Here is a 23721-nt window from a genome sequence, read left to right as displayed (position 1 = left end):
TTTTCATTAATATCTGAAAACATTTAATTGATAAATATTTCAAAAATATTATTTTGTAGAGATATGATAAATAAATTCAAAATAGAGATTTTTATATTCAGATTTGTGGTTTCTTTATTTATTTCGAATTTCAATCAATAAGTAAACGTAATCAAAGCAGTATGATTTCTTCTAGTTTGAGAAAAATCTTTTTAATATTATATAAGGTACATTTTCTATAAACTCAAAAGTTAATATATGGATTTGTCAAGATTCGCTCTAGTTTAGAGTTAGTTCATGTAATGTTTCCAGCTCACCCAAATAGACACTTATATGCATGCGTAATTTATCATTCTTTTCAACCACATGCAGTTTTAATTCCCGTGATAAACAAAGACGAATAAATCTGTGTATGTTTGGTACAGTCACTTTCGGTCGGGGTTGTGGACGGCCAAAAATGATGTCATTCTTTGATAGTTAGGGTTAGGGTTGGAGTTTGTCGTTCTTTTTGTCGCTTTTTAATAGTTATTTGTCGTTCTTTTTAGATGGTCTGGAAACGTTAGATGAACAGTTTCAACCAAGGGAGAGAATCCGGGACCAAATCTTAATTTGAAAAGTAGTTTGAAAAAGAAAATAATCTCACTTAAAGTCTGTTCATGATAAAGTATGCTTCTTTTTTTTTGCGACAATGTGGAAAGCATTCTTAAGAGAATACCTAGGTGTAATGACAGTTACACGGTTTCCACATGAAGGTAAAAAGAAATTTGCACCATTATTATGAAAAAACTTTTAGAATAAACCCAATTTTCCGAGATAAAAAAAAAAGATTCAAAGATGTCTCCAATCTTGGTTACAATTTTGCTGTTGTCAACTATATCTAACCAGCAAAACCATGTCACTGCAGAAGAAATTGTCATAGAATATTTTGAGATGAAACCTTACATTTTCACCGATCCCAAAACCGGACATTTGACCGGAATGCTAATCCAAACTGATATTGAAATGAGAAGAGAAGGTGTATTAATATGTAATGTTTCAAGTCTACCATCATACAAGTATGTTAAATCGACTTTTGAGGAAGTACATCGGAAATGGGAAAACGCTTTTAATGCAACACCGAGTTCCGCACGGTATCTGTGTCCAATTGTCAAAAAATATGCATCAAACATGACAGAAACTCTACCAGTGTTCACTTCAGAAACGATCTCGGTCATAACTCTCAAATATTGGATGGAAGGCTCATGGAAGTTTTTCCAGACACTCTATGATTTGAACGTTTTGATAGTTTTTGGAGCTGTTGGACAATTTGCTTGGGCATTCGTTTTGTTAGCAACGGTAAAATCTGTTTTTTATTGTTGGAGATAAAAATTTTTGAAGAAAGTTTTCCGGCAAAAACACTTTACTTCCTATCAGTATCAACTGGGAAGTCTAGATTACTCTATTCACCGAGCAGATTCTGATACTTCACGCATAGCACGCATTTAATCTAAAGGCTATTATTTCGTAAGAGAATCTGCCTAGGTTAGGGCACCTCTTTGATCTTTACATCCAGATTTGGGATGAATTTTGAGCTTTTGAACACACTGATTGGCTAAAACAGAACAATCGCACCAAAATCAATTTTCAATCATACAAAAACAATTCACTAAAGCCCAGTCGTTTTCGCTTTTGTTTTTAAGCAAAAGAAAACGCAGTTTGCTATGTTTTGTCTGAACGACCAGATCAGATCGTCAAATTCGCCATATCCCTTTAGAGTAGAGCACGATATGTGCAGAATGGATGATCTGTTATGAGATAAGGTTACTCCATTTTTTCCTATCGGAAACACAACTTCCTATCAGTATCAAGTTGGAAGTCTAGATTACTCCATTTTTCCATCAGAGACAATTGAAACCAAATCGAGTCCTATTTTTTTATTTTTCTTCAACAAATAGGGTCAAATAGGTGTAATTCCGACTTTCAAAAACGACATAATAAACGTATAATAAGAATCATACACAATTGAGTAATTCTTTTATTTTACAGGAGATAACGAAGGACGTACCAAAGGGTAACGTTATTAGAACAATTGGCAAGCATATTTGGTTTGCAACTGTAACATCGAGTTCAGTAGGGTGAGTTGGACTTTCCTGGATTTGAAGCCATCCGTACATTTAAAAACTATGAGAATAGGAGGGCTATTCGAGAAGAAAATTGTACCCCCTATGTTGAGGAGGTCTTTTATGACCCCCCTGGATTTTTTCTTAATTTTTGGAACACTCTGGATTTTCGACCTCATTTTACTGATAACCCTGTTTTTTTACACTCGAAAAACCAGACCCCTCTATTCTTGATTTTCCAGACCACCCTGGACGTAATATTTTAAGGAGGTGTGACGTCCAGGGTGGTCTGGAAAATCAAGAATACAGGGGTCTGGTTTTTCGAGTGTAAAAAACCAGGGTACAGTGTGTATCCACTATTGAAAAGCTCAGTTTTATCTTTTTAATTCGCTTTAGTGATTGGGCTATTCCAGAAATAGTCTGTATCTCCTATTTTTCTGGAATAGCCCAATCACTAAAGCGAATTAAAAAGATGAAACTGAGCTTTTCAATAGTAGCAATTGCTAAATTCATTCTGTCAAACCTACAGTGTTTTTATTGTTGTCCAGAAAAACTCAGTTCGAATTCAAAGGTGAATCACGAGTTTCATAATAATATCGGCCCTTTTTACGCCGGCCCCTTTTACGCCGGTCCTAATTACGCCACAGTCTTATTTTGGGCTTATGCTAATTAGGTAGGGCCGTTAATAACGCCAAAATTTGTAAAAATGGCTACTTATGCTTCAAATTAGTAAATAATGTTTAAAATTTACATTAAATTGTCATGTTTCGGTAGTAAATTGTTGAAAATTCCATTCAAAATCACTGATTTTTGTGAGATCTTAGATATGGAGTAAAACAATGGATACTTTTTATCTTCGAATCATACCTAAAATCCTTTAGATTGAAAAATAATGATCGAAAATTAACGCCACTTTTAGGTAAAAACTGCAAAATCTTGGCCCTTTTAACGCAGGCCCTTATTACGCCACGTGCCCAAAAATAACGCCAATAAGGGACCTTAGAGTGTACGATTATCTTTCTTTTCGAAAAGTCCATTCTTAAATGATCGATTTTAGATACGGCGATGTTATACCAAAGAGATTGCTTTCAAAAGTTATTGTAATTATTTACATGATTTTTGGAATGATCGTAGCTGCAATTCTGTTTGGATTCATGGCAGAGTCATACAAAACAACGCGACATTATGAAGTCTATGATACTACGGTAAATGAGGGTAATAGTAATAGTAATAAATAAATAAATAAAACGTACTGTCGAATATTTTTAGATATTTTTTTTCCGATTTTTCTTGTCGAATATCTATTTATTATCGTCCACCTCTAAGCAAAACGCATTCGAATATTTTTAGATATCCGATAGCAAAATATATCTTCTGTAGCAGCGAGCATAAAGAAAATAGTTTTTTTGATCAAATAATTATGTAAATGTCACATAAATAAAACAGATAAAAGAAAGTTCTTTTTAACAAAAGAGAAAGGAAATTCGAACGTTTTGTAATTAAAGAGATAAAAACAATGAAATTTTTCAAATAAGATAGTAAAACGTTCGAAAATGTTATAAAAAGAGAGAAAGTTTGAATGACAAAATAATGGGACAAAAAGTAAAATACATTTCTGCTAATTGGTGAACGATAAACCATATATTCAACGTGAAAAATCGGATATCGAAATTATTCAGTCTCGCTTTAATGATATTCGACTCAGCTTCGCTTCGTCGAATATTATTAAGCTCGACTGAATAATTTTCGATATCTGATTTTTCTTGTCAAATATCTGCTTATTATTGAAGGCTGTTTTTTGCCTAAAGTTGTAAAAAAATAATGGAAATGTCAAAGAGAGTGTGAGATTTTGTTGCGATTTAAAACCTCTTGCATCTTTCATGTTTACACTTTATTATAGCATAAAGTTGGCGTTTTGAAAGGGTCTGGTATCGAGAGGGCTGCTAAAGAACAACTTCATATTAAACATGTTATTGGTAAGAATTGAGATAAACTGTTTGTGACTAAAGATGCTTTAATGTATTTTTATAGAAGAGCATTCCAGAACATTATTAAAATTTTGTGATATTTGAGTAGGCTTCTTCTCATCCTCCAACGAAAAAGTTTCTCATATAGGAAGTATATCTATAGAGGTCTGCGATTCAGACTAATGAATTGAAATTCTTTGGTGTAATTTTAAGGTTATAAAAACTACCAAGAAATGTACAAAGGTCTCCGTGAAGATAAAGTCCGAATGGCTTTGATGAACACAGACATTGCAGCTTATGAGCAACTCGAATGGAACAGAGGTCAAGTGGGATTTGTACATTTAGCCGTCGTGAAAACACTTCCTATAGAAGCTTCTATCATCATGCCAGGAATTGGAGGGTTAGGGGACAGGCCAAGTTCTGAAGCTGAAGTTTGTTTGGCCCAATACCGTAATACAGCTGTTGAAAACGCTGAGAAAATCTTTCGGCGCAAAATCCAGGTAAATGTCATCATCGCAAGTATTTGATAGTCTCTTAAGATAACCTAAGGCTTTTTTTCTCCCCTGTAACTTGAAATCTATCACGATTGGACGGCTACTAATTTCCCTCATGAATGAAGACTGGACTGTACAAGAAGAAAAGTCATTTAATAGATTTAAAATTTTGATGTACTATCCTCAAGTAAGTCGTGAGTGAAATTTACCAGCCCGAGGACGCTTATATACGCAAAATTAAGTTTTCTAAAGGCCAATATGGCATAAATAATAAGAAAATGAAGCCAAACAAGCATAGTTAAAAAAGTGGGCAGGAAATGCTATTCCTATCTCTCAAACCGGCGAAATCAAATTTCGACTTCATTGTTAGAAAATCGTACCATGAACTTGGCTTCCCTCTTTTTACCAAAAGCCCCACTGTATTATTGATCTCTTTAAGCTCCCAACCCATCACCTGCCGTCATAAAACTTACAGACTTTAATTTTATTCTCTCTACTATGTTTCTAGGTGACAGAAGTTTACTCAGAATCGCTTTACCATTTATTCAGCAATGTCAGTGTATTTTCGATAATGCTCATCTTGGTAATGATCATGATCGCCATAGGGCTTTCTTATGATGTCTACAATTATCTTTGTGGTCAGTATAAAACACGAAAATTCAATTTGACTGATGGTAGAGAAGAGGAAGAAAGTGAAAATGAGGAATTGATTGTTATACGAAAGAAACAATGGGTTGAACTACAAAATGAGATAACAAGCTTGAAAAATGTTGTGGCAACAAAAATTGACAGGGACAATTTGTTGGATAGGAAAAAACGCAGAACATCTTTATTTTGAGATTTTAGATTTATTTTCATAGACAAGAAAAATTCAGAATTTGTCGCTATTTTTTAAATGTGTCGTTCTTTTCGTCTTTAGTTATATCCCTCAAAAATAAAACTGTTTAATTATATAGCTTGTTACTTTGAAGAAGAGACGGTAAAGGACTCAAGCGTTTAAATAGGGGGCATCAAACAATCCTTGTGTAACTGATTGAGCTATATCCACGGCGACTGGAATATTATTTCCCCATTCTACAATTAAAAAACAACTTTTTGTAAGAATAAACTACATAAGAACATAATGCTTCGATGGTAAAAATATCAAGAACAACTGAAAAAACATCTTAGGGCTAAAACAATAAATTTCTTAGAAAATAGCAAAAATTCTTATAAAATGTTGAAAATAAGAACATCTAAGAACATTTTAAGGCTTAAAACTCGAAAAGCTAAGAGCATCAAAAGAACATACTTAAAAAAACGATTACTCTTAAAAAATGATATATAATGATATTTCTGAGTTTAGGTCACATAGTGAGAGATCCTCTAATTACGGTTTGTGAGAGGAGGGAAAACTTTAATCTTCGTTTTCAAAATTTCATTTTATAATTACGAAAATACAATGAAAATCGTGAACAAATTAAACCCAGCAGGTTCCTGGTTTAAGAAATTGGATTTTAGCGAAATCTGAATGTAATTTACGTACAGATTTTTTGAAAAGATTTGTTTTAATTAGTTTTTCCTCTTGGAACAAATTAGGGAAAAGAAGACTTGAAAAAAGTCAACTAAAGTATCTAGGGACATTTTTTACTTTAGTTAAACAATCTAGATGGAAGTTTGGAAAAGGAGACAAACTTATATGGTGGTATAAATATGTCGATAATTTTATTCAGAGGATTCCTATATTACGTGCTCTTAACCCTATCCCATCTCATACAACAAACTACACCTTCAGTACTTAACGTAGAATATTACGAGATGAAACCATACATTTACACTAATCCAAAAACAGGACATCTAACTGGAATGGTTGTCGACACATTCGCAGAAGTTAATAACTTAGCGGTCGATTACTGTAACGTAAGCAGGCGTTATAAATTCATTAAAACCAGTTATAAGGAAGTTCACGCAAAATGGAAGTTGGCAACTCACCCGATTACTCAGATATTGTCACCGTTAAACCGATTTTTATTCCCGATCGTAAGAGAACATATTGGAAAGGGACTTAAAACTCCGTTATATCCATCCGAAAGTATATCGGTGATTACAAAGAAATACTGGGTTGACGGATCTTTGAAATTCTTCGTGTCTTTAGTTGATTTACGAGTTTTGTTTTCGGCCATTTTTGTATTCGTTTTTCTATTGGCTTGCATCTTGTTTATAACGGTAAGTTTCACATCAAGTGTCAGCTCTAGTTTAGATGGCCAACTTACTTACACGGCTATTCTATTTGTTAGAGTAGGTAAAGGGCGGGCAAGAAGTTGGCATTTAAAATCATGGTTTTAAAAAGAAATAATTGAAAAATTACCTCATCACGATAAATTGAACCTTGTAATTTTCAGGATTTTCAGGACATTAAAGAAAACAGAAAGAAAAACCAAAATCTAACAGCGCAAAGGTCAAGGGATCTAGAAGGAAATTATCTCGGTTGTAGGTTGCGCGCATTCAAAATATAGTTTTTGTTATGAGGGATGCGAATCAGATTCGAAAACAATTCTGCTTATCAATTTCTTTGCTTATAAATTTTTTTGTAGTGATCCTTTTCATTTAAGTTTTGTGGACAAAATTGAATAAAATAAGATTTTATGAAACATGTCCAATAAAATGATTCCCACATTGAAAAAATCGCTTAGCAATAAACGGATGTGATTTTTAAGGCCGATATTGGCAGCCTAGTAGGTATAGAACACCAACGATTGAACATTTATCTATTTTTTCATATTTGTTTTCATTTTTTTAGGAATTCAGGAAAGAAGTTGCGAGAGGAAGAGTCAGCGCATTCTTTGGATCTAAAGTTTGGCTTCTCTTTGTGACCATGACATCAGTAGGGTAAGCTCTAGTCCAGAAGATCATTTTCTACCTATTTTTATTTCTATTGGGTTAAGTTGCACTCATTTTCGCAACTATTGTGCTCCCCGTCAGCACCTTAGACTGACTACCCTATTGCCCTCACATGACATGGGTTAACCCGGGTAAAAGTTCGTTCACATGTTGAAAGAACCACTGCGAGTGAGAATTGAACCTCAGTCGCTACACTGGCTAAGGTGCCACTATACCACAGCGCCTTTAACCTTACCTTCCTTAGAATTTAATTAAAAAATTGATCATCAATAGTTAACGCAAAATTTGTAGTACTTAAACTTTTGTAAAAATTTTTAACAATCAACTCTAGCACTGTATTTTCAAAATCCAAACACGTATCAATTGCTATTATAGATATGGTGATATTGTTCCGAAACGAATGATTTCGAAGATTATTGAAATGCTGTTCATGGTTTTTGGATTGATCATTGCTTCCATTCTTGTTGGTTTCATATCAGAAGCATATCAAACTACACGACAGTTCAAAATATATGATTCAATGGTAAGTGAAATTAAGAACATTTTAAAAACATTATTAGGCTTGTAGCTACCCGAGGCTTTACTAGATTTCTACTTTTTTCAATGCTCATCAAACCATTAAAGAATTAAAGCCGAGTTTGGAAAGAAAATTTTAGAATACGCGTTTTTTTATTATAAAGAACACGTTTATAAGGAACTTGAGGCTCAAAATGGTCCGAAAAACAAGGAATTGTTAAGGATCTGCTCATGCTGAGAATAACAAAATAAGTCAAGTCACAGAGAGTTAAACTTGAATTTGCATACATTTACAAAGCCTAAACACAAAGATAACAAAATGTTGACGAAACTATGTTAAATAAACTTAAAACCAACTTATTTGACGTCACTTAATCAAGACGCTTTCTTGGAACAGAAAATTTTTCCAACAACATCTTCACCAAAATATCAAATGTTGAAGAAAAAACCTTAATTTTTCTTCTAAACCTGACGACATGGCATCCAATCAAAAGAAATCCAGTGCTGAATTGGTCATATGCACACTAACGGACTGCATCGACGACAAAGATCAAGATTGTTTGGTTTGTCTGAAATGTAGACGCTTGGTCCATTTTCGCTGTACACAGTTACCACCATACCAAATTCAACTTTTCCTAGACAAGCACAAAAGCACGCACTACAAGTATGTTTGTCCCAACTGCGTGACTGTAACACCCAAAGTTCTTGAACTTGTTCCTGCAAAACCACGGACCCTACCATCATCTGTTAAAAGGGAAAACGAGACACTCCGCCGAGAACTTAATGCTTGCAAAGGATTGTTAAAACAGAATGAGATTGACCGAAAGAAAATAAATGAACAACAACATGAACTGGAAAGTTTAAAGAGTAAACTCAGTACCGATCCTGGCCTTCACACTTTCGAATTTGTCGAACAGAAGTTGGAGACCAAGATAGAAAGCAAAATCGAATCCCTCAAGGAAATGCTTGAGGAGACAATTAAAAAAGAATGTAAGTTTCTGTCACAGACCTATGCCAATGTTACTGGCTCAAAGGAGTCCCCGGATTCAAAAGCCCTGAAAGAAGTGATCAGGGACGCAATACGCGAAGAAGAAACCGAAGAATACAGTAAACAAAAACGCGCCTCAAATGTTATCGTACATGGCGTTGTTGAGCAAAGTATTAATGATGACAAAACCTGGGCTTCAAACTTGATTAAGGATACCCACTCACGCAGTCTTATCAAACGTGTAGCAAGATTGGGTAAGGAGGAAGAAGGAAAGAAACGTCCATTGTTAGTCTCTCTTAACGATGAGTCTGATAAATGGAATTTACTTGGCAATCTTACAGCACTGAAGGATAACGCGACGTACAAAGGTATTAGCGTTACTGAGGATCTCACCCCTGATGAAAGAAAACAATTCAAGGTACTCTCAACAGAAGCCAAAACAAGAAACTCACAAGAGAAATCAGAAACCTATATCTATCGTGTGAGAGGCAACTCAAAAAACGGCTTTTACCTGAAGAAGATCAAAGTCGCAAACCACCAATAAAAACAAGAGAAACGCATAAACAAGTATCAAAAAACAAAACGAGAACCAATCAAACACAATTTCGGAAATAAAAATTATGTATACAAATGCCGACCAGCTGACAACAATGAAAAAACTACAACTAGAAGAACTCATAACAAAAGAATATCCACATTTTATTGCAATCTGTGAAGTCAAACCAAAGAACGGTGAAAGATGGAAAATTCACGAATATCTAATTGATGGATACACAGTCGTAAACCACACCAATACTGAGAACAATACAGGACGTGGTATCGTCATCCTAGGACATACCAGTGTAGACCACCTTACAGTTGACATTGAATGTCCTGTAGCACTGGAGGAGGCGTGCATCGTTGAAGTACGTCTGGCTGGAAAAGATATGCTTTGCTTTGCATGCGTCTACCGCAGTCCAACGAATCAATCAAACTCTGGAGAAAATAATGCCAATCTTAACCAGCTCTTACGAATTATATCAGAAGATAAGAGATACACGCATCGTTGCATCATTGGCGACTTCAATTTTCCAACTATAAATTGGAAGAACTGGACAAGCCCACATGTAGAGGAAAGTAAAGAAGAGCAATTCCTGGAAGCATTACGTGATTCATTCCTTTTCCAACATACGAATGAACCTACCAGATGTCGAGGTACTGACGAGCCTTCACTGATTGACCTCATCTTAACAGATGAAAGAGATCAGGTTCAAGATCTAAATTTCCTAAGCCCTTTAGGAAAAAGTGATCATAGCGTTCTCTCTTTTAGCTTTAAATGTTATATGGAACTTAAAGCACCAACCGAAAGATACACCTACCACTTGGCAGACTTTAAGTCGATGAAAAGTCATCTGCAAAGAATCAACTGGACGAGAGAATTCATAGATACCTCACATGGGTCGATCGAGGAGCTCTGGTCAAAATTCAAAACAAAACTTCTTCAACTCAGAGATCAATTTGTCCCAAGAAAAGAGTTAGGAGCGCCTCACTGGAAAAAGAAAGGGAAAATTCCAATTAATGCTGAACTACGTAATGACATCAAAGAAAAGAGGCGACTTCACAGGATCTGGTTAAAATCAAAATCATCACCCACAAACAGACGTCAAGCAAGAATCCGATATGTAATCGCGAGGAACCGTGTCAATCGAAAGATGGCACTTGCAAAAAGAGAATACGATCTAGCCATCGGTGAAAACTCAAAGAGAAACCCAAAAGCGTTCTGGTCACATGTCAGAGGCAAACTTAAATCAAAAAGTGGAGTTTCCCCTCTTCTTGAAACGCCAGATGACAAGACATCCCTAAAGCACGAGGACCAAGAAAAGGCCAACATCCTGCAGAAACAATTTTGCAGTGTCTTTACTAAAGAACCGGAAGGTGATCTACCTGATTTTGACAACAGAACAGATAAAATACTTCAACCACTAAACATTACGAAGGAAATGATAACAGAACAAATCAGGAAGCTCAATGCGAATAAATCAATTGGTCCAGATGAGATTCATGCCTCAATGCTTATTGAACTTCGTGACCATATTGCAGAACCACTATCAATCATAATGAATAAAACTCTCGAGGAAGGAAACTTACCTAGTGACTGGAAACTAGCATATGTGACACCAATCTATAAAAACAAAGGAGCACACAACCTTGCTATTAACTATCGCCCCGTAAGTCTAACTTCAGTAGTCTGTAAGTTGATGGAAACAATGATACGAAAACATATCATGGAACACCTTATCAGCGAGGAGCTTCTATCGAACAAGCAATACGGTTTCATCAACAAAAGGTCAACAGTCACACAGCTTATCTCCTTTATAGATATGTGTTGCGAATCAACTGCAAAAAGTGAAGTGGTCGACTGCATATACTTCGACTTTGCCAAGGCATTTGACACGGTACCCCATCGAAGACTTATGATGAAACTAGAACGCTACGGGATAAACGAATTAATTCTGAACTGGATCAAATCTTTTCTATCGAACCGCAAGCAATTAGTGAGTGTTAATGGTGCAAAATCATCTTTAGATCCAGTGATAAGTGGCATTCCTCAAGGAAGCGTGCTCGGTCCTCTGCTTTTTGTTATTTATATTAATGACCTACCAGAACATGTTCTATCAAGCATTTTCTTGTTTGCAGACGACACGAAGATTATAAAGGAAATCAATTCCATTCTTGACTCCTTAACCTTTACCACGCCGAAGCCGTAAATTTACGTTCTAATATATAGCCGAAGCCGTAAATATACGTTTTTCATGGGGTGTTAAGAAAAGCCACCCTACCGCCTTAAAGACGCCTTTAAATCCCGGGAAATGTCTTATATGACGGAGAGAAAATGTAAACAAACTATTTTCAATAGTTTGAAACCACCTACTTTCGATTTTAACTGTCAAAACAAACTGGAAAATCAGGCAAAATATTCTTTTGGAAATTATGAGCTCATTGACTGCTGTAACTAACTTTTTATGTTTATTTAGTGGAAAATGGTTTGTTTTATTGGTTGGAAATGTTATGTATTGCTTGTTTGTAGTTTAGTCAGTGTTTGAGGTAAGTTTCTGCCTCCTTATTCTTTAGTATGACGGTACATTAAGGGTGAGGACTGGAGGCTTGTCGGCCGTCATCGACCGTCACCGAAACCCAAGTTAAGGCTTCTGATAAGGCTGCAAAGAGTTTCAAAGTGTATATAATATGTTATTTCTATTGCTTTCATGCTGGTTGATGATAGGAAAGTCATTTTTAGCTGTTTTTAGTGATATTTCCCATAAAAATTACCTCAAGGGGCCTCTGCCTTACGTGCCTCTGATTTACGTGGAAATTTTCTCGAAAACCAAGGTTTTCTAAAAATGAATTCTGCCTTTTCTAGTAAAGGTATGATTGTGATTTTTTGGCTAGCAGTTGTAGTTATAATGGTGGAAACAATGAGCCAAAAAATTATGGTATCGCAAATGTTCTCCCCACTTTTTTTTTAACCGAAACGTAAAATTTTGAAAAATATGACAAATTGCGTTTTGAATTTTTTTCAACTCTAAGGCAGAAGACTACTGTGTCACCATTGATAGAGGAAAATCCTTTATTTTAACATTTTTGGAAAGCAGGATAGTTGGGCTTTCCAGATTGGGCTTATTTTTTTTAATCGGTTTAGTAGATCAAAAGTTATGACGGAAAGCGTAAAACTGTCATTTTTCCCAAAACGACAAGGCGTGCACGGGGTGAAGTTCCCAGAGAGAAGGCGTGGTAAAGGTTAATCGTACAACATGACATTGAAGCACTTGAAAGATGGTCCCATGAGTGGCTGTTGAAATTCCACCCCGACAAATGCCACGTTTTAACGATAGGTAAATTCGAGAACATAAAGCATGCACACCCGTATCAACTAAATGGAGAGCAACTTGAACATGTCTTCACAGAAAAAGATCTCGGTGTAGACTCAGATCTTTCATTTGAAGAACATATCGCTAAGCAAGTAAACAAAGCTAATTCTATGTTGGGATTGCTCAAAAGAGGATTTCAAGACCCTAGTCCTCACGTATTCCAGACACTTTATACCACCTTTGTACGACCACATTTAGAGTATGCCCAATCAGTATGGCAACCAAGATTACGTCGATCTATCAACCTGATCGAGAGTGTCCAAAGACGTGCGACAAAACTAGTAAAACCAATCTCATGGTTACCATATGCAGAAAGACTAAGACGCTTGGCGCTACCATCCCTTGAGTTTCGAAGACTTTTCTGTGACATGGTCCAGGTGTATAAGCATATCCACATCTATGATAGTAAAACAACACCAAAAAAGTTTATCAAAAGGACGCGACCATGTAGAAAGCATATACACGAGCTTCAGATGAATTTCCCGGACGATGGAGTACGTGGTGCACAAAGCAAGTCCTTCTTTTATAGAACTATCTCAACATGGAAGGCGCTTCCAAAATACGTGGCAGAAGCATCATCGATAAAATCGTTCAAGAATAATTTAAACAAAGCATGGGCAAACCATGAACTACGATATTTATTGTAAATAAACAAAGACCAGTTCTAGAGGCCCACGGCGTGCCTGAACTTTGTATTCGTTGTAATAATAATAATAATAAACGTCTCTTTTAGCATTTTAGTCCATTGTTATACTTAAAGTCACATACTTAGCAAATCCAATCTTGGCAGCTTAGTAAATAAGGAACTGGATAAGGAACTTTGAGGCTGAAATTCTCTCAAGAAATAAGGAACTTCATGCTCGGAGCCAAGTTAAGGTTCCTTGTAAAAAAAACGTGTATTTGCTTTACATTTCACTTTATTTAGCTCAAAGTTGGAGTTTTGAAATATTCGGAACTTGAAGTGATTGCTATCAAACAGCTGAAGATGAAGAGTGTCATAGGTAAAATGATAATTATTTTTTTGAAGCTTTAGGGCCTGGAAGTGTGTTGCTAACTACTTTCCACACACTTGTTGTTTTATTAGAGCAATTTAAAATATGAAGATGTGAAGAATGAATTGAATTCCTTTATCTTACATTCGTTATTTAAAAGGAACCTCTAAAAACCCGAAGGGGAAGTACTTTTGCTGAAAAGTGTGCCATGGTTAGGTAGGAAATCCTACCTAGGCCACGTGATATTACAATAGAATTTCAGCGCTTGACCAATCAGAAGCTTCGCGGGTTTTCAAAAACAATAGCAGCAATAATTTTTGCGATATTCACTTTTTTTTGCTTGGAAGAGCTTAAAGCCCGACATCTAGCCCTACGGGCTTTGTAAATCTATGACTTGAACGGCCGTCAATAATGCGAATCGGGGGTGGGCGGATTTCTATAGCAAGATGTTTTCAGTCTCGACATACTTATTGAAAAATTGTAGCCTGGAAGCCACGCAAGGTCTGAAAATATAAACTGGATGGCACGATTAATTGAAGCTAATGAAGTCCTTAATTTATCATTATTTCAGCGTACAATTCATACGAAGAAATGTACAAAGATCTACGCGAAGACAAAATCCGAATGGCTTTGATGAACACAGACATTGCAGCTTATGAGCAACTTGAATGGAACAGAGGTCGACAAAGATACGAAAAATTAGCTGTCGTTAAAACTCTACCCATACAAGCTTCTATAATAATGCCTTTCATGGGACTCATGCTTCTTACACCGAACGACCTCTGCTTGGGTAGATATAAAACAGAAGCAGAAAATGTGGCAATGAAGAAACATCGCAGGAAAATAACGGTAAGCCTTCTTTATTGAACTTTAAGATAAACAACTCAAGATAAATCTTAGATTATAAAATATTAGTCGGGAAAGTTCCGGTCAAGAATTTTTTTCCCGAACAAAAGTTTTACATTCCCGTGTTTTGCGTTTTAAGCTTGTAACTATATATTCGAGTATATCTGCAAGTTATTTATAAAAATATCCTTCCTACCTATTCGATCCGTTGCCTGTTGAGCAGACAGATTGCTGCCTTGTAGGCTTGAAATTTTTACTCTTTTTTTAGGTCACACCAGTTTATAAGGAGCCTTTGGGGGTATTGCTTACCGAAGCAAGCATCTTCAGTCTATTGTTAATGATAGCCGGTGTTATGATAGGCGCTGGATTATTATTCGATATCGCCAGATACTTAAATAGCCGATATCGAAAACAATCAAAGAGTGAAAATGGCAAAGAGGTTTTCGAGGATGATAATGGCGAGCCGGAGGAGTCTAACAAAGATATGGTTTTAGTTCCCAAAAAACAATTAGCTGAATTTCGAGATGAGATTTCAAGCTTGAAACATTCCTTAGCAAATTTAGCTGACAGATTAGACAACCAAAAATGACAGCTATTTCAGGCTGAGGATTGTTCTAAAATCATTTTTTGTCTCGTTATCCCAAAAAGGATACAACTCAAAAGGATCGATCTTGAATACAGTCTCCACGCGTTCAAAACCGGAATGATTATTTGGATTTGGAAGACTTTTCGAAAATTTCGTTTTAGGACTTTGAGAAGATCTACTACAATTTTATTATATCTTACATTATAATACGCATTTCACAAAAGTCTACTCACAGCAGAAGTAATTTATCAATTCCAATTCTTTTAATCCAGACCCCCATCTTAATTTCAGGCATTTGCAGCAACCTAACAGAGTTTCGGAGACCAGGCAAAAGCGAAAAAAGACATGGTTTAGTAGAAATATGGCCCGAAAACCGTGAAATAATGACAGAGTACTTTGTTTAAGAGGCCATAGACCTTTTCATTAACATTAACATTACTTGTCTCGTTTTGAAATTATTGAGATGGTGATATACTCCTAGCGGATTTTATTACAACTACTTTCTGTTCACAAAAAAATCATTTAATGTCTCAAGGGATATGATCACCATGAAAATTGTTTGAATACAAAGCAAGTGATGTTCGTAACGTAATTTATGAAAAGGTCTATTAGCAAATACATGTTTTTTATAAGAACAATAAACTACATAAGAACATAAGACTTCGATGGCCCAAATGTTAAGAACAAGTTAAAAACATTTTAAGGCTTTGCCGACGTTAAAACACTCGATTTCTTAAAACAATGAGCAAAAATGCTCAAAAAATGGTGGAAATAAGAGCATGTTAAGAACATTTTAAGGCTTAAAACTCAAAAAGTTAAGAACATCTGAAGGCTTCAAAAATGTTGGATGTTCTCATAAAAAAAACGTGTAATGCGCTAAAAGTATTTTTGCGGATAGCTCACATGGTGACATTGAATACGGTTCAAAAGGAGGAAGAAAAGATTCAATCAAAGTTTAAAAAATTTTCACTTTTTTTAGGAAAGAATTCATTTTATTATTATGAATATATAGAATATGGAATAGAAATTAGCGGCTAGAGAAAATGAATCCCGACCTCGGTTCCTGATTGAATATTAAAATGTCTGAATGCAATTAAATACGTACATTCATAAAAAATAGAATTCCTTCAGTTCACAAATTCATTTTTTACTAAGTTTTGTTCTGCCAAGCGACATATTCAGAAAGATATTCGTAAGTTTAGATATTGTTACACTTGTTGACAGCTATGAGTTATAGATTTTTCTGTGAGGTCGAATCTTGTATTGAGGAACATTTTGAGTGAAATATTAGCTGGTGAAGATGGTTTTATGGAGCTTAAACTTTTTTTAAGTCCGTTACAAAGCTATCAAGCTGATTGAAGCTATTTACCGTTTGGTATTTTAAATCCGAGATATATTCACGAAGATAACACCACACATACTTTTAAAAACATTGTTCAACTTTTTCACAGGAACAAATTTTTAGAAAAAGACACATTGCAAAGTCAATTGAACTACATTTAAAACATATAACTTCACAGATTGAAAGACGAAGAACAGCAGCGATGCCGATCCATCATTATGTAATCTTATTCCTATCCTACCTCGTACGAAAAAGCACAACACAAACTGTCGTTGAATATTACGAGATGAAACCATATATTTACACTGATACAAAAACAGGGCACCTTACCGGAATGCTTATAGATACATTCACAGAAATGAATAACTTAGCGGTCGATTATTGCAATACAAGCGGAAAAGAAACCTTCATTAAAACAAGTTATGAGGAAATTCACGACAAATGGAAACTAGCTACAAGCGAGCAAGCCCAAACAAACTCATCGTTAAACCGATACTTATTCCCGATCGTCAGAGTACATATCGCTAATGGGACTGACAGCACAATTTACGCATCTGAAACAATTTCAGTTATTATAAAGAAATTTTGGGTAGAGGGATCATTGAAATTTTTCGTGTCTTTGTTCGACTTACAAGTTTTGTTTTCAGTCATTATCGTGTTCGTTTTTCTGTTGGCTTGTATCTTGTTTATAACGGTAAGTTATTTTTGAATTATTTCCCTCCAAATAAACGCTTTTTTTCAAAAAAAAAATAAAAACAATATACTTTAAGGGCATAAAGTTTCGCGGGCATAAGGTTTCGCGAAGTCAGAGGGTCGCGAAATTTAGCGAATTTAAGTTCCGCGAATTGTGGTTTTAGCCGAAATTTCACAGATAGAACTTTTGCGAATTCATATCAAATTTACCTTTTTTGGTAAAATAAACTCATAAAACACGCCAAAAATTTAGGAAACAGTGCAAAACTGAGTAGGAAAGTTTATTTTTCGCGAAAAAAAACTTTTGCGTTTTTCAGGTTTAATCTCTTACCTGGCAGAAACTTTCGCAAAAAAGGATCAAAATCGCGAAAAAACTAAAAAATGAGCCTGTGTATGGTTATAAATGTTATGCTTATAGAAAAAAACACATGTAAATTGAAAAGGAGCTCACATTCGTTGTCATAATGGTTTTTTTTTCTTCTTTTAGGAGCTCAGAAAAGAAGTTGCGAGAGGAAGAGTCAGCTCATTATTTGGCTCTCAAGTTTGGCTTCTCTTTGTGACCATGACATCAGTAGGGTAAGATGATTTTCAAAAAAGAACTTCACTTCAAAATCCTTGAAAACCACTCTTTAAGGACAGAATCTGAATTTTCTATCCATCTATTTAAGCCCTGGCCATTGAAGTATTGATCTTTTTCTGCTTTGTTTTAGATATGGTGATATTGTTCCGAGACGAATGATTTCGAAGATTATTGAAATGCTGTTCATGGTTTTTGGATTGATCATTGCTGCCATTCTTGTTGGTTTCATATCAGAAGCATATCAAACTACAAGCCGAATCGAATTATATGCTACTGAGGTAGTTTTTAAACGAAAATGACCAGGTTCAACCAAGATCAAAATTTCCGAAACCTAGCGATGAATTTTATTTTCAATCTGGCATTTGTGTGAAAACCACGCGCATCACGTGTTTTAGATTGAAAGTCAGTTGCTTCATAATTCCCATCCAAGAGTTTCATTTTATAGCCCCTTGAAGGCTTGAAAGCCCGGGGGGGTACTAGGGTTTGCGAGCTGACGGGGTGCCGCCCGACTTTCGACCCTTGGACACTTACCGGAACTAAAAAGGAGAAAACAAAGGACAGTTTTGTGAATTTTACGACCCTTATTGGGACAAATTTGACCAAATTTCGATCTTTCCGGGGGTAAAAAGATGAAATTTTCCTATTTCTCCGCCCCATCCATAGTGGGACTGAAATTTGATTTTCTGATTTTTCCGACCCTTAGCGGGACTTTGGAAGTCCAAAAAAGGTACCCTTAAGTGCGGCACATACCGTACCCTCCATTTGCCTAAGTATCCCCCCGGGCTTGAAACTCAATGAATTCAACAATAATAAGCGACCCTCTGCGAAAAAAAATTCGTAATTTCTGTTTAGAGAAATTTTGATATACTTTAATCGTAGAAATTTTAGCGAGACTAATTTTAGCGTATATTAGCGAGTCAGGAAAATCTTGATTTTGTTTGGACTTATTTTAGCGAATCACGATTTCAAAAAATTTGACATGGATAAATTTTAGCGAATACTCGCTTTACATTATTGACTGAATTCGTTTTCTAGCATTTCTTTGCACTGAAACCCTCCCTATTGATAAAAATGTATCAAGGCAATATAACCAGAAATTTCGCGCGGATAAACTTTAGCGATCTGTCGATTCGGCGTGTTTTAGCGAGATTTATTTTAGCGAAAATAGGGAAAACTCGCTAAAACGCTAAAATTAGTCTCGCTAAAATTTCTACGATTAAAGTAATCAAATCTGATAAATAAAAGCAAATTTGATCGACACACGTAGCCTGATTAAGAATTTACTTAACTTTTGTTTAGGCTCAAGTTGGAGTTTTGAAATATTCGGAACTTGAAAAAATAGCTACCGATCAACTAAAGATGAAGAACGTTATAGGTGGGTTTACATTCACACATTATTGTGATGAGAACTAAAAAAATAGTTTCTCAGGCTGTAAAACCAAATAAAAGATACCTTAATTTTATATAGCAGAAGCTTCGATGTTCTAATTTTTTTGACAGCTTTAGCCTGAAATTGTCCTTACTTATTCTTATGGGACAAAATTGACATATTTTAGTCTTATTAAGACGTTATTTCTACGTTAATTCTCGCCTCGCTGTTCATAAAAAAACTGTTCCAAATCTGATATGCGATTCAACAAATCTCTATACCAAACTGGTAGAGCGGTTTATCAGTCAAGAATTAGTCCAGGGAAAGTGTGCATCAATTGTGCGTTTTTGACTAGAAAGCATGAAATTTGGTACAGTGGTACCTTAGGGGGTAAGAAACATTCTAAGCCTCTGACCCATTTCTGGAACACCTGTTTGTGTATTTTACAGACCGGAATGCCTCCCAGGCATACAAAAAATATTTTTATCTCCAAACCATGGCATATCATATACCGTTGGAAAGGTATTTTTACACTGATTCTAAAAAACATCACAACATTTATCTGAAAATGGACTAGGTCCGAGTTATGGGCCAGGAGCCATTCTGGTCTGTAAAATACTCCCATGGCCTATAACTAGGTCCCAGTTTTTGTATGCCCGGGAGCCGTTCTGGTCTGTAAATTACTCCTATGGCTTATTTCACGGACCCAGTCCATTTTGAGATAAATATCATGATGATTTTTAGAATCAGTGTGAAAAAACCTTTTCAACGGTATATGATATGACATGTTTTGGAACAAAAATAAATTTTATTTTCGGGCATACAGACTGGTCTGTAAATAGCTTCCGTAGCCCATAACTCGGACCCAGTCCATTTGCAGATATATGTTGTGATGTTTTTTAGAATAAGTGTGAGAAAAACTTTCCAACGATATATCATATGACATGCTTTGAAGATAAAAAAATTTTTCTTGCCTGGGAGGCATTTTGGTCTGTAAAATACACAAACAGGTGTTCCAGAAGTGGGTCAGAGGATTAAAATGTTTCTTACCCCCTAAGGTACCACTGTACCAAATGTCATGCTTTCTAGTCAAAAATGCACAATTGTATTCATTTTTAGCACACTTTCCCTGGACTAAATAGAGATAGATCTATTTAAAAACGAGTCTGCTAAATTGCGTGGGTTGCGTGGGTGCGTGGGTCAATATTTTTGCGTGGGTTAATATTTTTGCGTGGGTCATTTTTTTGCGTGGGTGCGTGGGTCAAAATATTTCTTGCGTGGGTCAAATTTTTTGCGTGGGTAATTTTTTTTTTGCGTGGGTCAAATTTTTTGCGTGGGTCATTTTTTTTGCGTGGGTCGTTATTTTTTGCGTGGGTCAAAGTTTTTGAGTGGGTCACTATTTTTTTGGTGATTTTTTAGCTAACTCGATTTTTTTACCAAATTAAAACTTTCGAGTTAGCTAAGACGTTTTTTTGTCAAATTAAAATTTTCAAGTTATCTTATACAGAAATGTGTTGTGTATATATCTACGAAAACTAAACAAAAGCACGCAGTTTTTATGTAGTAACACCTTGTGGTTTATTTTACATAGCTGCACTTATTTACTATAACATTATACAGAATCAACACACACCCGTCTAATTTTTGTAGACACACTTTAGGATCACACTTTTGAATTTTAGCATGCTATATTTCAGGATTCCAGTGTCATGGAAATAAACACTATAACTTTAATTTTTTCCTCCCTTTCTATTGCTTTGAAAAAAAGTACAGCGTCTTTATTTCGTCCAATTTTTTAAATTGGCCTTTAAATACTTAAATCAAAGAAATTACAAGTGGGGTGGACGAAATAATTGACAACGATTAAATTGTTTAGTAATCGGTCGCCTTGTAATGAATATAACTTTTGTAGAAAAATTTTCAGATTTTGTTGCCATTTGCTTTGTTCTTTAACACTCAAAGGAAACCCAAAAGATTACACGTTTTTAGAAAATGCATGTTTTTAAGTCTCCAAAGCCTTAGAATGTTCTTAGAATGTTCTTAAATTTTTGGGCCTCGAAGCCTTATGTTCTTATATAGTTTGTTCTTATAAAAAAAACGTGTAAAGCGTGCTATAAGAAGCTTTAAAGCTTCTAAAAAGATTCTATAAAGCTTCCTCTTATAAAAAGACAGCTACAGCTATGCAAAATAAACAAAATAAACCAAAACGTGTTATGTAAAACACATCCAACATTTTGGATGTGACCAGTTCGAATTTCAAGGGAAGACATATCTTCGAATTACAGAGAGAATTTTGACCCACGCAAAAATTTTGACCCACGCCAAAAATAATGACCCACGCAAAAAATAATGACCCACGCAAAAAATATGACCCACGCAAAAAATATGACCCACGCAAAAAATAATGACCCACGCAAAATTTTGACCCAAGCAAAAAATTTGATCCACGCAAAAAAATATGACCCACGCAAAAAATTTGACCCACGCAAAATTTTTGACCCACGCAAAAAATATTTTGACCCACGCACCCACGCAAAAAAATTACCCACGCAAAAATATCGACCCACGCACCCACGCACCCACGCAACCCACGCAATTTAGCAGACTCTTTAAAAACCTGACTGAAGACTGAAGCGGCACGAAACTCTCAAGTATCGAATAAATAAATTTATTCCTATTCTTGACTGGTAAAATCGTTATATATGTATATCATATATGGTGAAGATCAGAGATCTGAACTCAAGGAGAGCAAGTGTTGAAAATACTAAATAAAATAAAGATGAAACATAAAAAGGGACTAATATTTTTATAATTATTCGTTGTTTGTTTGTTTTTTTGTTGTTTTTTTATGGACATATTATATTTCAGCCTACAACACTTACGAAGAAATGTATAAAGATCTAAGAGAAGATAAAATAGGTTTGGCTTTGATGAATACAGATATTGCAGCTTATGAGCAACTCGAATGGAATAAAGGTCGACCAAGATATGAGAGAATCGCCGTTTTGAAAACACTACCCATACAAGCGTCAATAAAGATGCCGTTCATGGGCGACATGGTTCTCACAAATAACGACCTCTGCTTGGGCAGATTTCAAACCGCTGCAATCGATATCGCAACTAGGAAACACCGCCGGAAAATAATGGTAAGGTTTTGTTTAGATAAGGAATCTTCTACTAATGGTTGTTACTGAAAAAGTAATTTCTTAATCTTCAAGATGATTTTGAGCAACAGGACTTCATTTTAGCCTTGAGATCAAAATAATTTTTTATATACTGATTGCGAAATGAATAGCATGGTTTGTGCTATGAGTTTGAATTTCCCACCTCCAAATGTCATTTGATAACATCCAATCAAACTTTGGTATTCTTTCACTGGTCACACTTCTTAGGAAAAAGACGCAACTTTTCAGACTTTTTCATCTTGATAAGTAAATACGAAATTTTCAACTGTTTTTTCTCGAGTCAAGAGACTGAACCCGTCCTCAGATTACAAAAATTTAAGACGGATCTCCTGTCTAACTTTTCATAATCATATCATAAGTCGTAAAATGGTCAAATCACAAAATCATTCGAGTGTTTCTATCTAGGTTACACCGGTTTATATGGAGCCTTTGGAGACATTGCTGAGCGAAGCCAGCGTATTTCGATTAATGCTAATGATGGCCGGTGGTATGATAGGCGCTGGCATTTTATTCGATATCGCCAGATACTTTTATGGTCAATATCGAAAACAATCGAAGAGTGAAAATGGAAAAGAAATATTCCAAAATGATGATTTGAATGAACCAAACGAGGAGATGGTATTAGTTCCCAAAAGACAACTGGTTGAATTTCACAATGAAATATCTAGTCTGAAACGTGTTTTAGCACATGTGACAGAAAGATTAGACAACAAAAAATGATGGAGATGTTTTTTTTTTTGGTTTCATACGCTTGGCTGATTGACAACGACGAATCAGATTTAAGATTCTGAAATTTCGTTTTAGGAATAAAATCATCAGTGCCATAGGAAGCATTTTGATAATGGAGGGGGTGGCTGAAGTTAAGTGCAAATTTAAAAATTAGAAAAATTAGACCTCTTCATTGCTGAAAAATACACCAAGTATTAATGAATATTCTTGATTGTTTTGAATGTTTAAGAAACCATCTTTGAAAATATATTTCGGTGCCCGGTTGCTACGCCACTGATCATTGTTAGATTAAAGAAAGTTATTGTAATTGGGCAATTCCATTTTATGACCATGCAGGGGGGTGGACGAACATTTTCAGGGGGTAATCCGAGAAGAATTTCCAGGGGGTCTAAAGAAGTGTTTTTTTTTTCATTTTCCAGGAGGTAAAAAGTTATTCTTGAATTTCCAGGGGGTGAACGACTGAGTTTAGTTCGTCCATTCTCACTTTAAGACATGAAAAGAATTTTTTCCAAGGGTTCTTTTGCAAATTTTGCCATTTTCCAGGGGGTATCTACTTTTCCAAGAAATT

General features: G+C 35.4%; 6 protein-coding genes across 6 annotated transcripts in view; 5 read left to right on the top strand and 1 right to left on the bottom strand.

Moving 5' to 3' along the window:
- LOC136800113 (nucleoside diphosphate kinase homolog 7-like) overlaps window positions 1-23721 on the bottom strand; it is an 87303-nt gene that overhangs the window by 32151 nt on the left and 31431 nt on the right. The gene's annotated exons all lie outside the window — the stretch shown is intronic.
- LOC136800273 (uncharacterized) lies at window positions 750-3736 on the top strand. Its single transcript, XM_067056894.1, has 3 exons — window positions 750-1314; window positions 2005-2093; window positions 3136-3736. The coding sequence occupies exons 1-3, from the start codon at window positions 814-816 to the stop codon at window positions 3314-3316; spliced, it is 771 nt and encodes a 256-aa protein (XP_066912995.1). The 5' UTR covers window positions 750-813; the 3' UTR covers window positions 3317-3736.
- LOC136800274 (uncharacterized) lies at window positions 3885-5418 on the top strand. The gene is made up of 3 exons (XM_067056895.1): window positions 3885-4054; window positions 4259-4545; window positions 5048-5418. The coding sequence occupies exons 2-3, from the start codon at window positions 4279-4281 to the stop codon at window positions 5375-5377; spliced, it is 597 nt and encodes a 198-aa protein (XP_066912996.1). The 5' UTR covers window positions 3885-4054; window positions 4259-4278; the 3' UTR covers window positions 5378-5418.
- On the top strand, window positions 6124-14021 carry LOC136800085 (uncharacterized). Its single transcript, XM_067056696.1, has 5 exons — window positions 6124-6744; window positions 7319-7407; window positions 7795-7942; window positions 13757-13832; window positions 13984-14021. Exons 1-5 carry the CDS (start codon window positions 6232-6234, stop codon window positions 14019-14021), a joined length of 864 nt encoding a protein of 287 aa, XP_066912797.1. The 5' UTR covers window positions 6124-6231.
- LOC136800275 (uncharacterized) lies at window positions 14399-15641 on the top strand. The gene is made up of 2 exons (XM_067056896.1): window positions 14399-14672; window positions 14938-15641. Exons 1-2 carry the CDS (start codon window positions 14415-14417, stop codon window positions 15256-15258), a joined length of 579 nt encoding a protein of 192 aa, XP_066912997.1. The 5' UTR covers window positions 14399-14414; the 3' UTR covers window positions 15259-15641.
- Window positions 16660-19283, top strand: LOC136800084 (uncharacterized). Its single transcript, XM_067056695.1, has 4 exons — window positions 16660-17291; window positions 17778-17866; window positions 18001-18148; window positions 19170-19283. The coding sequence occupies exons 1-4, from the start codon at window positions 16800-16802 to the stop codon at window positions 19281-19283; spliced, it is 843 nt and encodes a 280-aa protein (XP_066912796.1). The 5' UTR covers window positions 16660-16799.

This window comes from Clytia hemisphaerica, unplaced genomic scaffold, assembly GCF_902728285.1.
Source record: "Clytia hemisphaerica strain Z4C2 unplaced genomic scaffold, Clytia hemisphaerica genome assembly, whole genome shotgun sequence".
Classification (NCBI taxonomy): Eukaryota; Metazoa; Cnidaria; class Hydrozoa; order Leptothecata; family Clytiidae; genus Clytia; species Clytia hemisphaerica.
The sequence above is the reverse complement of the archived record's forward strand: the minus strand, read 5'-3'. Positions and strand labels throughout refer to the sequence as shown.

Excerpts from the sequence above, each read along its gene's own strand:
- LOC136800273 (XM_067056894.1), top strand. The coding sequence starts at position 814 with ATGTCTCCAATCTTGGTTACAATTTTGCTGTTGTCAACTATATCTAAC. Across the intron at positions 1,315-2,004 it reads CATTCGTTTTGTTAGCAACG|GAGATAACGAAGGACGTACC; the intron begins GTAAAATCTGTT and ends TTTATTTTACAG. Across the intron at positions 2,094-3,135 it reads GTAACATCGAGTTCAGTAGG|ATACGGCGATGTTATACCAA; the intron begins GTGAGTTGGACT and ends GATCGATTTTAG.
- LOC136800274 (XM_067056895.1), top strand. The coding sequence starts at position 4,279 with ATGTACAAAGGTCTCCGTGAAGATAAAGTCCGAATGGCTTTGATGAAC. Across the intron at positions 4,546-5,047 it reads TCTTTCGGCGCAAAATCCAG|GTGACAGAAGTTTACTCAGA; the intron begins GTAAATGTCATC and ends CTATGTTTCTAG.
- LOC136800085 (XM_067056696.1), top strand. The coding sequence starts at position 6,232 with ATGTCGATAATTTTATTCAGAGGATTCCTATATTACGTGCTCTTAACC. Across the intron at positions 7,943-13,756 it reads TCAAAATATATGATTCAATG|CTCAAAGTTGGAGTTTTGAA; the intron begins GTAAGTGAAATT and ends CACTTTATTTAG. Across the intron at positions 13,833-13,983 it reads GAAGATGAAGAGTGTCATAG|GAACCTCTAAAAACCCGAAG; the intron begins GTAAAATGATAA and ends GTTATTTAAAAG.
- LOC136800275 (XM_067056896.1), top strand. The coding sequence starts at position 14,415 with ATGTACAAAGATCTACGCGAAGACAAAATCCGAATGGCTTTGATGAAC. Across the intron at positions 14,673-14,937 it reads AACATCGCAGGAAAATAACG|GTCACACCAGTTTATAAGGA; the intron begins GTAAGCCTTCTT and ends CTCTTTTTTTAG.
- LOC136800084 (XM_067056695.1), top strand. The coding sequence starts at position 16,800 with ATGCCGATCCATCATTATGTAATCTTATTCCTATCCTACCTCGTACGA. Across the intron at positions 17,292-17,777 it reads CTTGTATCTTGTTTATAACG|GAGCTCAGAAAAGAAGTTGC; the intron begins GTAAGTTATTTT and ends TTCTTCTTTTAG. Across the intron at positions 18,149-19,169 it reads TCGAATTATATGCTACTGAG|GCTCAAGTTGGAGTTTTGAA; the intron begins GTAGTTTTTAAA and ends ACTTTTGTTTAG.